At 46.1% G+C, this 18,253-nt stretch overlaps 1 protein-coding gene across 1 annotated transcript; it reads left to right on the top strand.

Moving 5' to 3' along the window:
- Positions 1-986: 986 nt before the first annotated feature.
- On the top strand, positions 987-10,924 carry LOC310634733 (zinc finger protein 197-like; the record flags this gene model as incomplete). Its single annotated transcript, XM_083353268.1, has 7 exons — positions 987-1,406; positions 1,654-1,771; positions 1,892-1,974; positions 2,593-2,716; positions 4,453-4,744; positions 10,561-10,579; positions 10,793-10,924. The coding sequence occupies exons 1-7, from the start codon at positions 1,005-1,007 to the stop codon at positions 10,922-10,924; spliced, it is 1,170 nt and encodes a 389-aa protein (XP_083209394.1). The 5' UTR covers positions 987-1,004.
- Between the last annotated feature and the right edge of the window lie 7,329 nt (positions 10,925-18,253).

Genomic DNA, 18,253 nt, shown 5'->3' with positions numbered 1-18,253 from the left:
CTTTGCACAGATGGAGATCAAAACCTGACTCCGGAGTTCAGTAAGTGGGGGGACGTTTCTTTAACGGGCTGGACCGTGGATGGAGACAATCAAAACTTCAGGTTGGGAGGCGTGGAAAGGGGGGAACCCGGGGACCCATGTTCCCCTGCCCCACCTGTGCATGCACGGGCCAGGGAGGAAAGAAATCAAAGCTCCGGACGCGATGCGTTGCCTCCTAGAAGAAAATCAGGATCGCCGGAAAGGTCGGAGCCATTCAGGATTAGGCTAAAATTGGGGAAACTCTTTCCAGGAGATGCTTGAATGAAAATATCATGTTAAGCTGGTTTATTGATTCGGGTAGTCTGTTTGCATTGAATGGTGTTTTCTTGATTGTGATTTCTCAGGTAGCCATAGCAGTTTTGGCCAGGACTTTAATGAGGTTCTGCTGGCTAAAGTGATACTGGAAGTTCAAATATTGATTGATTTACCTATTAAATTGATTTAGAAAGCCACTCATCTCAATGGCTATTTGGGACCTGTGACACTTATGATCTGGATTGTACAGAGATTGCTTTTCACGCTGCAAGTAGCCATCAAAATTATTTGAATAAACATGAATAAGAAATCAAAAATATATTTTAAATTTATGTATCCAAACTATTTAGTCCTTGAAAGAAGTTGATCCAGAAGGTTACTGCCGATTTTTTTCCACGCAGAGATACATCACCTCCTACAAAGATTTTGCCTCTCTTCTCAGATATTGGTGGGTTCGTAAGAATTTCTTATTTGGGTTTTTGTGTGTGCTCAATTGTTAAGTTGGTCAACCTGTATTTCTGGGATTTTCTTTTGTTTTCCATTTCAGATATATAAGTTGGAAATCTTTCCTGATTGTTCTTGAGTCTTAAATATGTTGTGTGAAAAGAGGGCTAAATGGCCTTTGGAGATTTTGACCAACCTCTTCTGATTAGGAAAACCTGTGCAGATCCATCAGTCATTTTGGGACTGGATTAGAGACCAGAGAGAAGATGGAAGGACAATGCCCAGCTGGAAAATGCCCTCCAGCTGTTCAGCCTCGGAGCTGTGGGAAGAATGGGGCGATTCCTGGGCAGAAGAGCCAAGAAGTGGAAGCCAACAGTTCAGAGGTCCACTGCTGTCACTTCAGAAAACTGCAGTTCCAGGAGGGGAGGGGACCCCGAGATGTTTGCAGTCAGCTTCACCGCCTTTGCTGTCAGTGGCTACAGCCAGAAATACACACAAAGGCCCAGATGCTGGACCTGGTGCTCCTGGAGCAGTTCCTGTCTGTCCTTCCCCCAGAGATCGGAAAATGGGTGCGGGAGTATGGAGCAGAGACCAGTTCCCAGGCGGTGGCCCTGGCTGAAGGATTCTTGCTGAACGTGGATGTGGAAAAGATGCAAGAAGAGTTCCAGGTGTGAGAATATAGTCTTAACAGGTCTAAAGAGGATCTCTCTGAATCTGTTAAATCTTTTATGTCAGAGTTTTCTGGAATTATTAATTCCTAAAGCAAGATGTTCTATTCTTCCAGAGGAAGTATTTGGAGCAATTCTTCCACTCTGTTTCGGGTTTCAACAATGGACATTGCTGTCTACTAGTTTGAAGATGCAGTATGATAATTCATTTCTATCTCTGTGCTCTTCCTTTGTTTCTCCTGTCCAGAAAACCTTGGAAGCTACGACTGAGTATCCCAAAGGAGGGAAAGATTCATCCAAACCCTCTCAAGAGCTGCTGTTCAGGGAGAACTTCCACAAAGGTCAAAGTCAGGACATCACGCCAGGTAACAGAAGGTCTTTCTGTTTGACGTGATATTTCAACATTTAGCTGATTCTTTAGCTGCACATCATTACTATCTCACTCTTTAACAAATCTGCTTCTGCCATTTTTCTCTGTCTCACAGAGAGCAGAAAGCTGTCCTTGGAATTTTTAGATTCACCTCCTCATTGCGGTGGAGCTGAAGGTTTGATTGAACCACTACTTCAGGTAAGGAGGAGAAACATTGGAAAAGGCTATGAATCATTGATGGATTTTATTTTATTCTAGAGTTCAATGTATAAAATTGTTTCTAAGCAATACAAATTTGACATCAGGTCATTGAATATTCATGCTCAGATTAGTCTATCCTTTCTCTTCTGAGGGGATCTTTTGTCATATGCTTTCTCCTCCTGCTTTGCCATCAGATTTCATGGACCCGACAGTTGTGAGCATTGGGCTGTTCCTTCCATCTCCCAGGGTCATTCTCACATGCCATTACAAAAAAAATCCTTATTTTGCCTTTTGAAAAGCATCTTTGGTACAACTGTGATCTGGTGATTGAGAATCTCCATAGATATATATAATATTAAGTGGATATAAGACCCAACTGCCAATTGACCAAGAAAACTATTTTAGTTGGCTATGCTGAAAGACATTCCAAATACCACCAACTAGATCCAACGTGTTTCAGCTATGTCATCAGCCAAAAGCGGTGAAATCTCACTCTGAATTCTGCAGAAGATGCCCATTTTGTTCACTGGATCTCTTCCCTTGTAGTTAGTGGAAGAAAACTATCAAATTATTCTGGGATTATGTGTTAATAAGGACACTTCTTTTCTTCTTCAGGATGTGTCTTTTGAGGAAGTGGCTGTGCATTTCTCCAAGGAGGAATGGTCTCAGCTGAATCCTGCCCAAAAAGCACTTCACGGAGAAGTCATGCTGGAGAATTCCAGGAATCTGGATTCTCTGGGTAAGAATTTATTTATTTATTTATTTTATTTTATTGGATTTGTATACCGCCCTATTCCCGTAGGACTCAGGGCGGTTTACAGGTCAGTTAAAACCATGAAATACAAAAAATTAAAATCAATTAAAACAAATTAAATTCAAGCCCCAAGAGTAAATCTAAAACCTAGTTAAATTAACAACCCCACAGTCTGGACCAAACAGATCAAAGAGCCAAGTTTTCAGGTCCCGGCGAAATGAGCGAAGGTCGGGGGCAGTCCTAAGTTCCGTGGGTAGTTGGTTCCATAGGGCAGGCGCACCCACAGAGAACGCCCTTCCCCTGGGAATAACCCGCCGGCATTCATTAACCGGCAGTACCCTGAGAAGGCCCTCCCTGTGGGGGGGGCTCAGGACGATGGGAAGATGATGCCGGCAGCAGGTGTTCCCTTAGATAGTCTGGACACAAGCCATTTAGGGCTTTATAGGTCATTACCAGCACCTTGAATCTCACCCGGAAGGCAACCAGAAACTAATGTGGCTCACGGAGAAGAGGTGTTACACGGGAGTATCAGGAAGCTCCCATCAAAACTCGCGCGGCTGAATTCTGCACCAGTTGAAGCCTTCGGGTAGTCCTCAAGGGCGGCCCCATGTAGAGGGCATTGCAGTACTCTAACCGGGAGGTCACGAGCGCATGAGTGACTGTGCGTAGAGCATATCGGTCCAGATAGGGATGCAACTGGCGCACCAGGCGAATCTGGGCAAAAGCCCCCCTGCTCAGGGCTCCTATATAATTTTCCAAACTGAGCTGTGAATCCAGGACGCCCAAGTTGCGAGCCCTATCAACAGGGGGTAAAACCTCATCCCTATCTGTGCTCGGAAACATAGAGAAGTCAGGGGGTAGGAGGACCTGGATGATATTTCTGATAAAAAACATCATTTATTGATAATCTGACTTTATTTTTTCTAAATAATAAAGCTAGCGCACGAACTCCAATATTACTTGCTCCTGCTGTTTTCCCTACAACCTTATGACATGGGCTGAGCTGAGGGAGACTGGCCCAAAGTCACCCAGCCAGCATTCATGCCTATGGCAGAACTAGTAGTCTCACATACCCAGTTTCTAGCCTGGTGCCTTAACCGTTTGACCAATCTGACTTTATGGAAGAAGGAAATTTATTGCATGAAAAATTGAAAAACTGCCTAGCCTTCTTTTTTACATAAAGGATTTTTTTTTAAAAAAATGCTTTCTGCTCATAAAATACAAAATATTCATTTCCATATCATAGAAGATACTAGCCAGAATCTGAGGGACAGGCTGCATGCAGGGATGGTGTGGCCTCTCTTGAGCAAGGTCCTACCCACTAGGGGTTCAGTATTGACTCCTGAGCCTGGTCATTGGCTCCCCGTTGGGCGTGAGCTGCTATAAGCAGCACTGGATGAGCCCTGAGAGGGATGTTCCCTTCCAAGAGATGTGCCCACTTGTGTACAGAGTTTAACATTAGCCTAAGTTGAGGGTAGGGAGCTATTGCCATCCAGGAATTCCCCTTGGCTTTCAGAGATTTTGCTTTCCAGACAAGAGATGAGATTTTCATTGAAGTTCAGGACCGGGTGGATGTGTTGCTAACCGAGCATGATACAGTATTCGGTGCCCTTAGGGAGTACGTGGAAATATGGAATGGTCCCAGGTCAAAGATTAGATCAGGAAGAAAAGGTTTGATTTTTCTCCTATTCTTGCTACAGTTTCCATTTTTCTTTTTCAAGGCTTTAATGGGCAAGAAAATAAGAATTGCAAGGAAGAATGCCAAATGATCCATTCAAAAGAGGGGAAAGGAAAGTTTTCAGATCAGATACAGCCAAAGAGTGGTGAATCAAAGAAATCACAAAGTGGAATGAAAAAAGGCTTTCCAAGGGTCAGTTGGCTTCCTAACCATAGAAGCATTGATATGGGAGAAGAATCATATAACTCCAGAGAGAGTGGAAAGACCTATAATTATTACTCTCTTAGAAGTCATGAAAGAAATCACAAAGGAGAAAGACCTTATAAATGCATGGAGTGTGGAAAGACCTTTACTTGTAGCAGTAGTCTCAATTCCCATAAGAGGGTCCACACTGGAGAGAAGCCATATCAATGCATGGAATGTGGAAAGACTTTTACTTGTAGCACTAGGCTCAATTCCCATAAGAGGATCCACACTGGAGAGAAGCCATATCAATGCCTAGAATGTGGAAAGACCTTTACTGATTGCAGTAGTTTCAATTACCATAAAAGGATCCACACTGGAGAGAAGCCATATCAGTGCCTGGAATGTGGAAAGACCTTTACCTGTAGCAGTCATCTCAATACCCATAAGAGGATCCACACTGGAGAGAAGCCTTATCAATGCATAGAATGTGGAAAGACCTTTACTTGTAGCAGTCATCTCAATTCCCACAAGAGGATCCACACTGGAGAGAAGCCATATCAATGCCTGGAATGTGGAAAGACCTTTACTTTTAGTGCTAGCATCAATAAGCATAAGAGGATCCACACTGGAGAGAAGCCATATCAATGCCTGGAATGTGGAAAGACTTTTACTTGTAGCACTAGACTCAATTCCCATAAGAGGATCCACACTGGAGAGAAGCCATATCAATGCCTGAAATGTGGAAAGACCTTTACTGATTGCAGTAGTCTCAATTACCATAAAAGGATCCACACTGGAGAGAAGCCATATCAATGCATGGAATGTGGAAAGACCTTTACTTGTAGCAGTAGTCTCAATTACCATAAAAGGATCCACACTGGAGAGAAGCCATATCATTGCCTGGAATGTGGAAAGACCTTTACTTGTAGCATTAGTCTCAACTCCCATAAGAGAATCCACACTGGAGAAAAGCCATATCAATGCCTGGAATGTGGAAAGACGTTTACTTTTCGCACTAGCCTCAATTCCCATAAGAGGATCCATACTGGAGAGAAGCCATATCAATGCCTGAAATGTGGAAAGACCTTTACTGATTGCAGTAGTCTCAATTACCATAAGAGGGTCCACACTGGAGAGAAACCATATCAATGCATGGAATGTGGAAAGACTTTTACTTGTAGCAGTAGTCTCAATTACCATAAAAGGATCCACACTGGAGAGAAGCCATATCAATGCCTGGAATGTGGAAAGACCTTTACTTGTAGCAGTAGTCTCAATTACCATAGAAGGATCCACACTGGAGAGAAGCTATATCAATGCCTGGAATGTGGAAAAACCTTTACTTGTAGCATTAGCCTCAATTTCCATAAGAGGATCCACACTGGAGAGAAGCCATATCAATGCCTGTAATGTGGAAAGACTTTTACTTGTAGCACTAGGCTCAATTCCCATAAGAGGATCCACACTGGAGAAAAGCTATATCAATGCCTGGAATGTGGAAAGACCTTCTCTTATAATTACTCTCTTACAATCCATCATAGGATTCCCAAAGGAAAAAGACCTTATAAATGCATGGAGTGTGGTAAGAGCTTTACTCGTACCGATCATCTTAATTCCCATAAGATGTCATACACGGGAGAGAAGTCATATCATTGTATGAACTGTGGAAAGACCTTTACTTATAGCAGTAGTCTTAATACCCACAAGGCAGTCCACATAAGAGAGATGTCATATAAATGTGTGGAATGTGGGAAAGGTTTTAGGTGGAATTGTGCTCTTATATCCCACAAAAGAATCCACACAAGAGAGAAGCCCTATCAATGCATGAAGTGTGGGAAGAGCTTTTCCTGGAGTTCCACTCTTTCTTGGCATAGAAGGATTCATACACAGGAGAAACTATATCAATAAAGGTAGTGTGAGAAGAGCTTTGAAATGAAAATTTTAAAACTTCACAGGTTTCCTTTTTTGGATACAAAATGGATTTCTTTCACAATGCTTTCTGCTGATAAAATACAAAATAATCATTTCCATGCCACAGATGATATTAACAGGAATCTGAGGGGAGAGTTGCATACAGGAATGGTATGGCCTCTCTCCTTCGCCCTCAAGAATGGGCCTCTTACGGCAGCCTCGGTAAAATGTTCTCTGATAGTTTTTGGGGTTTTTATTCTCTGATTCGCTTTGTGTTTCATATTCAAGAGACTAACTGTTAAGCATCAAGCAATATTTTTTTAACGGGCAGTTTTCTGTGGCTATCCCCCATGCACATACATCTTTATAAATGCAGAGGAGATTGTCATCAAGGAAGTGGCAGCTGTCTCTAAACAATGGAAAAACAAAAAAAGGAGGAGACAGCAGCGAAGAAGGGGTAAGTGAGCTGAGATTTTGAATAAACTAAGCAAAAATGGAATAAAACCTCTTCCTTCACTCTTTTGCTAATAAGATTGATGAAAGACTTCATTTAAACATATCCAACTCATTTTTACTACTCAGCCACCCTCGGCTTTTCTGTAACCTGGCTAAATGAACCAATTGATGATATTAGCTTGCATTTCCCAGGATTTCAGATACAGAGGGTAGACAGAATTGCAGAAACCTCCAATAAAAATGGAAGGGCATCTCTGCTTTAATAACTACAACCAATGGTGTAAAAATGAAAGAACACTAAAGAAATCCTGTTGTGTGAACTTAAGAGACATTAATTATCAATTGTAAACCAATTTATTCTCCATAAGAGTTTTCGTCATTCGTTCCATTTGCAATGTATATTCCTCCAAAGCTTGAATAAACAATGCATTACAAACTCTGACTAACTTGATTATGTGGGGTGAAGACAGATACTGTACACAGATTGGCTCCACATTGTGTTACATTTCAAGAGTGCTAACTTAATCCAGAGACGCTGTGGTTCAGTGGGTTTGGACGCTGAGCTTGTTGATCAAAAGGTCAGCAGTTTGGTGGGTCGAATCCCGAGTGCCGCATAACAGAGTGAACGCCTGTTACTCGTCTTAGCTTCTGCCAACCTAGCAGTTCAAAAGCACGTAAAAATGCAAGTAGAAAAATAGGGATCACTACGGTGGGAAGGTAACAGCGTTCCGTGCGCCTTTGGTGTTTAGTATTGACGGCCACATGACCATGGAGATGTCCTCAGACAAGCGCTGCCTCTTCGGCTTTGAAACAGAGATGAGCACCGGCCCCTAGAGTTGGAAATGACTAGCATGCATATGCTGGGGAACCTTTACCTTTTACTAACTTAATCCAAGACCAACCAAGATATTTTCAGCCTGTCAATTGTCTTATCCCCCCTTCCGATAGCAACATGTTCTGTAAGGGAATAAAGTCCCTTATAAGAAGGGGGTACTGAAGAAGTGCAAACCCTGAGCGCTAAAGGGCAATTTCCTTCCACGGTCCAAAAAAAGCATATAAGCTTGCTGATCTTTGTCCATGCCTCTTTGGGCATAATCCCCCATTGCCTCAAGGACCCCCCAAATCAATTGATCTTCCTGGAGGCTATACATTAGGCATACATTAGGCATATTAGCCAAAGAGCATTGTATTTAATGAAGATTTCAGCTTTCAAATCCCAAGAGATTTTAAGCTTAGAAAAGTTCCTTACCACACTTTCAAAAATGCTGATGGCACGTTCCTTATTCTTACTCATCTTCATTTCATATTTCCCCTGTACTGAGCCCATGTATTTAGGTCAATTAAATCCCTCGTGCAGCCTGTTGGGCCACAAGAGATCCACTGACCTCCCTGTTGTGATTCAGGGTCAGCCTGTGGGTTCGGCAGTTGGGTCAGACGATTCAGAGGAGGAGGAGGAGGAGGGGTTTGGAGAGCCTGCGGGGGACAGTTCTGAGGCTTTGCAGAGCTCTCAGCCAGGCCCCTCTCATCTGGTTACTACTCAGACCCAGCTGTGTGAGCCTGACAGCGTGGATGAAGATGACCCACAGCTGGCCCTGTTCAAGGACGCCCGACGCAGGAGGCAGTCAATCAGGAGTAAACAGAGGAAGGCAATGGGGCACCTCGGAAGGAGGCAAAAGGAAGCCACGCCTTGACCTGTTTAAAAGGGGAATGTGTGGGAGGGCTGGTTGCTGAAGGCAACCATTTGAGCAACTTCTGTTTTTGTGGTTCGTATTTGCTCAGTTTGCTCTGTTTTGGATCTGTTTTGTCTAAATAAATTTGGCGGGCTCACTTCCAGCCTTTTGCCTTTTGTAAAGGGGTTGTCCCTGACTTTTCTGCAGGGCCGGTAGTAGGCTGGAACAGAACAGTGTGCCTTCAGCCTCCCACCCCTTATTATTATGGAGCAGCTACATGCTGAGAATGCCCAGCTCACCCAGCAACTTGCTTTGTTGGCAGCTCAGGTGGCTCAATTGCAAGCTCAGGTCCATGCTGCACTCCCACCATCACCACCACCCAGGAGAAAATGCCAAGTTGCGATGCCGGATAAATTTAATGGCAATCCAGAACTGTTTCCTGCTTTCCTGGGACAATGCCAGCTCTTTATCAGCGTGAGAGCAGCTGATTTCCCCACTGACCGGGATAAGGTGGTCTTTGTGTTAAGCCTTCTTTCTGGTGATGCAGCTCGTTGGGGCACACCTCTGCTGGCTCAACCTAGTCCATTGTTAGACAACTTTGTGGGGTTTTGTGATCATATGCGTCTGATGTATGAGGACCCTATAAAGACGCAGACTGCTACTCGACGTTTGAAAGCTCTGAGGCAGGGTCAACGCCCTCTACAGGGCTATATCAGCGATTTTTGGCTGCTTAGCCAGGATTCCGCCTGGAACGAGGCTGCGCTTGTGGATGCCTTCCAGGATGGATTGTCGGAGGAGATGTTGGATGAGCTGGCCCATGTGGATATTCCCCCAGACCTCAATGGGCTGATCCATCTATGCCTGCAGATCGACGGTCGGTTGCAGAAGCGAAGGTGTCGCCGTGCCACCCCACAGACCCCTGCAGCCCCTGTTGTGTGTGAGACCCCAGTTGCAAGGGAGGAGCCAATGGAGCTGGGTGCCATCAGATCTCGTCTATCGGTGACTGAAATAAACAGACGAAGATCGGGGGGGTTGTGTTTTTACTGTGGGGACCCTGGGCATTTGGCTGCTTTTTGCCCAAAGAAGCGATAACGGGCATCAGTGACTGAGTCTGCCCCGAGACAGTCCCCTACTTTTCTGTTGGGAAACACCCCGAGCCTGATCTAGACGGTGTGATAGGTCGGGCGTCCCACAACAACACTGAGCGATGTCTTTCCGATGCTGCCTGTGGACCTCCACGGCATCTGATATTGGAGGCACGTCTGATCCTTCCTGGCAAGCCAAAGGGGATTCCAGTCCATGCCTTAATTGATTCTGGGGCCACCACAAATTTTATGGACTCAGCATTTGTGGCCAAATGGGCTGTTCCCGAGTGACCGGTGGACCCGTCCATGTTAGTGGAGACTATCGATGGTTGAGTGCTCCTGTCTGGGCCAATTATGGCCGCCACGCAACCATTATGTATGGCCATCAGTTCCCATGTGGAGGCCATCCAGTTTTATATCACCTCATATCTGCATTTCCCCGTGGTCTTCGGACTGGCGTGGCTCCGGGCGCATGACCCACAGATCTATTGGTCACAGAACTTGGTCACCTTCCCAAGCTTGCAGTGCGTGGACCACACCCGCCATATCTGTGCCGGTCAGGTGGAGGGTTCCCCAGGGGTTTCCTAGCCTCCCGAACTGTCCGACTGCTGATGTGTTCAGCGAGACAGTGGCAGATCAATTACCCCCACACAGGCCCTATGACTGCCCCATTGATTTAGTCCCTGATGTGCCTCTCCCAGTGGGGCGTTTGTACTCCATGTCAGACTTTCTGGAGAAGAATTTGGCTTGCGGTTTCATCTGGCCCTCGTCCTTGCCAGTGTCTGCACCCGTGCTCTTCGTTAAAAAGAAGTTTGGTGAATTGCGGCTTTGCTGCGATTATAGGAAACTCAACGCCATCACGGTGTGCAATCGTTACCCACTATCCCTCATCCCCGAACTCTTGGACTGACTCCGGGAGGCTAAGATCTTCACAAAACTGGACTTGCGTGGAGCTTACAACCTTGTCAGGGTTTGGTCGGGTGATGAGTGGAAGACGGTGTTTGGTACTCGTTACGGACACTTTGAGTACATGGTGATGCCGTTTGGCCTGACCAACACCCCCGCTGTGTTTCAGCATTTCATGAACGATATTTTCCGAGATTTGCTAGATCTGTTTGTCCTGATCTACTTGGACGACATCCTGATCAACTCCCCGTCGCGAGAGGTGCACCATCAGCATCTCTGTCAGGTCCTGCAGCGACTCTGAGAACATTGGCTGTTTGCCAAATTGGAGAAGTGCTAGTTCTACCGGGTGACCATCGATTTGCTGGGTCACCGCATTTCTCCTGAGGGCATCGCCATGGAGCCGAGTAAGGTTGAGTCTTTGCAGAGTTGGCAACCCCCATGTCGTGTGAAGGATGTTCAGCGACTTCTTGGGTTCGCCAACTATTACCGAGCTTTCATCCCTGGGTTCACTGCCTTGACAGCCCCCCTCACCCGGCTCCTGCAGAAGAAGACTCGGTTTCAGTGGAACGCTCCACAACAACGGGCTTTCCAGACTTTGAAGGAAGCCTTCATGAAGGAGCCCAACTTGAAGCAACGACGCCCAGCAGTACCCTCTTCCCTTGCTCGTACCATTCATGTAAACTGAATCCTTCGAAGCGCAATTATACAATCTGGGAGAAGGAGCTGCTGGCCATCAAAGTGGCGTTCGAGGCCTGGAGGCATCATCTGGAGGGAGCACGGCATCAAATTGAGGTCCGGACGGACCATAAGAATTTGGAAAGCCTACAGACTGCTTGTAATTTGAACCAACGCCAAATCCGGTGGTCTCTTTTCTTTGCGAGGTTCAACTTCCGAGTTAAGTACATACCTAGCAGGCACAATCAAAGAGCGGATGCTCTGTCCAGGAAGCCCGAATATTCCCGAGTGGAAGACAAGCTTCTGCCCAGGACAGTGATCGAGTCTTTTGCTGCGGTGCGGGAGCCAGTTGATATACAGGCTCGGTGTTGTGATTCAGGGTTAGCCTGTGGGTTTGGCAGTTGGGTCGGACGATTCAGAGGAGGAGGAGGGGTTTGGAGAGCCTGCAGAGGATAGTTCTGAGGCATTGCAAAGCTCTCAGCCAGGCCCCTCCCATCTGGTTACTACTAAGACCCAGCTGTGTGAGCCTGACAGCGTGGATGAAGATGACCCACAGCTGGCCCTGTTCAAGGACGCCCGACACAGGAGGCAGTCAATCAGGAGTAAACAGAGGAAGGCAATGGGGCACCTCGGAAGGAGGCAAAAGGAAGCCACGCCTTGAACTGTTTAAAAGGGGAATGTGTGGGAGGGCTGGTTGCTGAAGGCAACCATTTGAGCAGCTTCTGTTTTTGTGGTTCGTATTTTGTTTTGCTCAGTTTGCTCTGTTTTGGATCTGTTTTGTGTAAATAAATTTGGCGGGCTCACTTCCAGCCTTTTGCCTTTTGTAAAGGGGTTGTCCCTGACTTTTCTGCAGGGCCGGTAGTAGGCTGGAACAGAACACTTGGATCCGAGAGGCACAGCAGCAGGATGTGTTGGTGGCTCAGCGGAAGGAGGAGGTGGGGCCAGATTCTCCTTGGACGGTCACGGGTGGACTCTTGTATTATTGTGACGGGTTTTGCGTTACAGGAGGGCCACTCAGGGGACTCATCCTCAGCCAGTGTCACGATAACCCGGCGGCGGGGCATTTTGGCCTGTTCAAGACCCTGAACCTGGTCTCCCGTACCTTCTGGTGGCCCCAAATCCGACATGACGTCCAGTCCTATGTCACTTCTTGTATCCCATGCAGACAGGCCAAGTCAGCGACAGGGGCCCCGCCTGGATTACTGCAGCCCTTGCCGACACCCAAAAGACCCTGGGGGGCTGTGTCCATGGACTTTCTGACAGATTTACCTCCATCCTCTGGTTTTAAGACAGTGTATGTGGTGGTGGACATGCTGACCAAGATGGCACATTTCATCCCTGTCTTGGCTTACCGTCAGCCTACGCCACTAGTCATATGTTCATTCAGCAGGTGTTTCGGCTGCGCGGCCTCCCTGTTAGAGTCGTCTCTGATAGAGGGGCCCAGTTACAGCCCATTTCTGGGAGGAGTTGATGCATGCGTTGGATATCAAGATTTGCCTCTTTTCCGCGCATCATCCTCAAACTGACGGGGGAACCGAGGTCATCGGTATTCTGGAACAATATCTGCGCTGCTACGTCAATCTGCAGCAAAACAATTGGGTGGACTATCTGGCCATAGCTGAGTTTGCATTCAACAATTCGCAGCACACCTCCACACAGATGACACCGTTCTTGGCCAATGTGGGATATCACCCCTGGTTTTTCCCCCTTTCTCCCGTGGACTCACCGGAGCCAGCAGCGAACGACTACATGGCAGAGTTACAGGCGATCCATCGATTGGTGTGACGTCAGTTAGAGAAGGCCAAGGCTGATTACAAAAGGTGTGCTGATTGGTCAAGGTGGGATACGCCTCCACTATCAGTGGGAGATCGGGTCTGGTTGTCCACCAGGAACCTACCGTCAACACGGCTGGTGAGAAAGTTAGATCACCGATATTTAGGACCGTTCCCAATCGAGGCTGTCATCAATCCAGTCACCTATCACTTAACTCTGCCACGTTCCCTGCGCGTGCATCCAGTCTTTCATCGGTCTCTGTTGGTCCCCGAGCAACTGGCCTGTCCACTCTGCCGAGCGGAACCTCCCCCATCAGGACATCGTGATGGAGACAGCACCCCCGAGTACGAGGTCGCCAGAATCATGGACTCCCATTAGCTGAAAGGTCGTTTCCAGTACCTGATTGAATGGAAAGGCTACGGACCAGAGGAGTTCGCCTGGGAGGACACGACCACCATTCATGCTCCTGCTTTGGTGTCTGCTTTTCATGAACAATTTCCATCCCGACCGCATCCGGATCAGCAGACCCGAGGGAAGGGCCCTGCGGTGCAGGATAGTGTTGTGATTCAGGGTCAGCCTGTGGGTTCGGCAGTTGGGTCGGACAATTCAGAGGAAGAGGAGGAGGAGGGGTTTGGAGAGCCTGCAGAGGACAGTTCTGAGGCTTCGCAGAGCTCTCAGCCAGGCCCCTCCCATCTGGTTACTACTCAGACCCAGCTGTGTGAGCCTGACAGCGTGGATGAAGATGACCCACAGCTGGCCCTGTTCAAGGACGCCCGACGCAGGAGGCAGTCAATCAGGAGTAAACAGAGGAAGGCAATGGGGCACCTCGGAAGGAGGCAAAGGGAAGCCACGCCTTCAACTGTTTAAAAGGGGAATATGTGGGAGGGCTGGTTGCTGAAGGCAACCGTTTGAGCAGCTTCTGTTTTTGTGGTTTGTATTTTGTTTTGCTCAGTTTGCTCTGTTTTGGATCTGTTTTGTCTAAATAAATTTGGCGGGCTCACTTCCAGCCTTTTGCCTTTTGTAAAGGGGTTGTCCCTGACTTTTCTGCAGGGCCGGTAGTAGGCTGGAACAGAACACTCCCTTGCAATGTGAACATTCCTGGTCAGTGACACAATGGCCTAGCAAGGAGCCGTGGGTGGCTGAGATCAATTTCACACTTAGGCCTGGACAACAGAAGGAAGCATATTGGGAATAGGAATAGGAATAGGAATAGAAACAATAGAAATAGAAATAGAAATAGAAATAGAATAGAATACTTGGTTATTCCAACAAGTGGCTCTGGACTGGCTATGTTTTTTAAATTTGGCTTTTACTGAGTTCAATTGTCATGTATCTATTATATTTACTGTTTAATTATTTTTTTAATTTTGTATTTCATGTTTCTTAAATTTTTTGCTGTGAGCCGCCCTGAGTCCTTAGGGAGAAGGGTAGCATATAAATTCAATAAATTCAATTCAATTCAACCACCTGGTGAGGAAGGAAAGCCTATACTATTTCAGACACAGTTGTCCAATGTCTAAAACTTCCATGTACCTATAAAAGGCGCTCATGTAACACATCCACTTGCAAACTGTTGAGGCTCGAGAGTACAGGGTTCATCGGTGTTGGCAGGGTTCATCGGTGTTGGCAGGGGGGCAGAGGTCGACCTCGAGGCCTCTTGCTTGTGGAGTTCCTCAGGGGTCGGTCCTCTCGCCTCTCCTGTTCAACATCTACATGAAGGTTTTGGAGTTGGGTATCATCAGTACGCTGATGATACCCAGCTTTTTATTTCGACCCCAAACCACCCCAGTGATGCCCTCGACATGATGTCCCGTTGCCTGGAAGCGGTTTGGGTCTGGATGGGGAGGAACAGACTCCAACTCAACCCCGACAAGACTGAGTGACTGTGCATACCGGCATCCCGGGATATTCAGAATATTCCATCTATTTCTATGGGGGGTGAGCTATTACCCCCCGTAGATAGGGCTCGCAACTTGGGAGTCCTCCTAGATTCACGGCTTACTTTGGAAGACCACATAGTGGCCGTGACTAGGGGGGGGACCTTCGCCCAGGTTCGCCTGGTGCGCCAGTTGCAGCCCTATCTAGACCGAGATGCCCTTTGTACGGTCACTCATGCGCTCGTGACCTCTCGTTTGGACTACTGCAATGCTCTCTACATGGGGCTGCCCTTGAGGACCACTCGGAGGCTCCAACTGGTACAGAATGCAGCCGCAAGAGTTGTGTTGGGAGTTTCCCGATACTCCCATGTTACACCTCTGCTCCGTGAGCTGCATTGGCTCCGAGTTGTCTTCCGGGTGAGATTCAAGGTACTGGTAATGGTGTTCAAGGCCCTACATGGCATGGGCCCGGAGTACCTCATGGATCACCTGCTGCCGGCATCAACTTCCCTCTGCCCTGTGCGTTCCCACAGAGAGGGCCTCCTCAGGGTGCCACCGGTCAGAGAATGTCATCTGCTGGCCCCCAGGGGGAGGTCCTTCTCTGTGGGCGCCCCGGATTTATGGAATCGGTTGCCGGTCGAGCTCCGGATGGCGCCCGACCTTCGCTCCTTCCGACGCGATCTGAAGACCCACTTATTCGAACAAGCTGGCCTGGCCTGATGGGGGGAGGATTTTACTGTTGTTTTTAATATATCTATTGTTTTAGCTGGGCATTGTGTTTAATTCTTTTTAACTTTTGTATCTTTGTATTTTTATATGTTTGCCCTGTTCACCGCCCTGAGTCCTTCGGGAGAAGGGTGGTATATAAATAAAATTATTATTATTATTATTATTATTATTATTATTATTATTATTATTATTATTATTATTATTATTATTATTATTATTATTTATCCCCCTTGCTTTCTAAACACCCCCAGATGCAGAAGGTTAGGTGCAGCTGAGGCCAACCAACCCTAATCCAGCCCTGGTCAATGGTAGGATATAAGTCAGGGAGACAATCACTCCCATGAACCACACAAGTCACTCAAACCACATCCTAAGGGGAAAGAAAAAATAATCTTACCTTGTCATCAGCCTTTCCAGAGTAGAAAAGGAATCAAAAAGAGGCAAACAACTAAAACCCTGTTCCTCTATCTATGAGACACCAATCTCCCATTCATTTCTCCATCATGGCCCCTTGTTTTGAGGTAAAATTTCTAAACCTTCCATGAGTTTGAGCTTTCTCTCCATTTTCGAACTTGTTTTCTTTTGATGCCTCTTTTTTCAGGCAAGATAATTTGTTCAGGATTATTCTCATTTTTCCTGACACCAGTTGCTGTTTTCAACCACTGTTAGCTGCCCAGAGGCATGAATTTGGAAAGGCAGGTGTAATGATTGAACTCACTAAATTTTTAAAAAATCAATACAAATCTTAATTTTCCTAACCCTTCACTCCCTGTTTTGTGACTCTTCCAGCCCTTTTATCTTCCCTGTCTTCAGGGCTGAGTTTGCCAACAACCACATCACACAACCTGGGCTTCAAAGAGAGGCTCCTCTTTCTTTTGAGCCTCCACAGAGATTTTCTCAATATTCATAAGATCGTAGATGGTTCTTGGACACTAAAAAAGTCTAGTAATTGCTGCCTGCTGTAGACAGACAATGTTAGAGGGACTTTCCTTCATCGAATCATCCCAGGCCCACATGGAACATGATGATTTCCCCTACGCCCTTACAGCGTCCATCTAGCATTCCATGCAGGGTCCACCGGAAGGCTTCTGGGGTAGCCGATTGAATGGCAGGGCAGCACTCACCTGACGCCGCTTCAGGAGGGAACCCAGCATGAAAGCTTTTACCAGGTCGAGAGAGGCGCATAGCATTTTGCAGAAACTGCTGAAAGTGCTTCCGCCCTTCCTACAGAGTCCAATTCTGGTTTCCCTCATCCACCCCCCTCGCTGCGAGCCTTAGGCTGAGCTTTCCCAGGAGTCCAAGAGGCTGGAAGGGAGACTTGCACGGATGGAGATCAAAACCTGACTCCGGAGTTTGGTAAGTGGGCTGGACCATGCATGCAGACATGTAAAACTTCATCAGGTTTGGAATCATGGAAATGGGGGAGTTTGGGGTCTCATGTTCACCTGCGGCCCTCCTGTTCATGCACTGGCCAGGCAGAGAAGAAATCAAAGCTCCAGACGTGCTGCACTGCCTCCAGGAAGAAAATCAGGATCTTGCTAAGTACAAATAGTCAAAGGCCTTCTCTGCATGTAGAAATTATTATCAATGTATCATGTGTGAAAAGAGTTTCAGGACAATGAATTCGTCTCACAAAAGAAACTAGAACGAGAAGCCATGAAATCCATGTTCAAATATTTTGAAGCATGTTGAAGCATTACAGTCATGGTGGCACAGTGGATAGAATGCAGTATTAGAGGCTACTTCTGTTAACTGCCCACAGTTTGATTCCCATGCACTCACGTTTGATTCAACTTTACATTCTTCTGAGGCCAGTAAAATGAGGACCCAAATTGTGGGGGGCAATAGGCTGACTCTTAAGAGTTTACAGAATATAGAAAAGCACTCTGAAGCGGTATATAAGTTTAAATGCTATTGTGATTTTGTCTTTATAATTATAAGGAAATGTCTAAATTCAATTTAAATAAATTTATTTAAAGTTAATTGGATTCTAATTACATTTGAATAAAATTTTGGATTTAAATAAAATTAAATAGTGCATATGGTTATTCATAATACTTTTTTAAAATTCAAGTGTATTAAATACTGAGAAAAAAATGCTGAAAAGGATCAGGCTATTGGCAAGAGAGATGCTATTTGCATTCTTTTTAAATTACTTCTTAACTCTATTTCCCCATTGTTTATTTCATTAATTTAGATAAATCTCTTTGTTGTTCTTGCACTGCCACTGCTAAACCCAGACTAATCTCTTCAAACCATGGGAGTTTTCAGCTCTTTTAGGTAGAAGAAAATTGGTATTTTCTTTAGTGCAGTTGCCTTACATTATCTTCAAAATTCCTACTCATATTTCCGGAGCTGTATTCCCTATTGAGTACTGAAATGAAGCCATTTTCCTTTTTCCCCTCATGGCATTTCAACTTTATATGTACTCCTCAAGTTTTGCCTTCCTACATTTTGTAATTCCACCTTTTCTCCAGTCACCTATGAGACACCATTCATTTCTCCATCATGGACATTTCTTTTGAGGTAAAATTTCTACAACTTCCATGATTTGAGCTTTCTCTCCATTTTGGAAC

Source organism: Vipera ursinii (genome assembly GCF_947247035.1).
Source record: "Vipera ursinii genome assembly, chromosome: 2".
In the NCBI taxonomy this organism is placed as follows: domain Eukaryota; kingdom Metazoa; phylum Chordata; class Lepidosauria; order Squamata; family Viperidae; genus Vipera; species Vipera ursinii.
The sequence above is the reverse complement of the archived record's forward strand: the minus strand, read 5'-3'. Positions and strand labels throughout refer to the sequence as shown.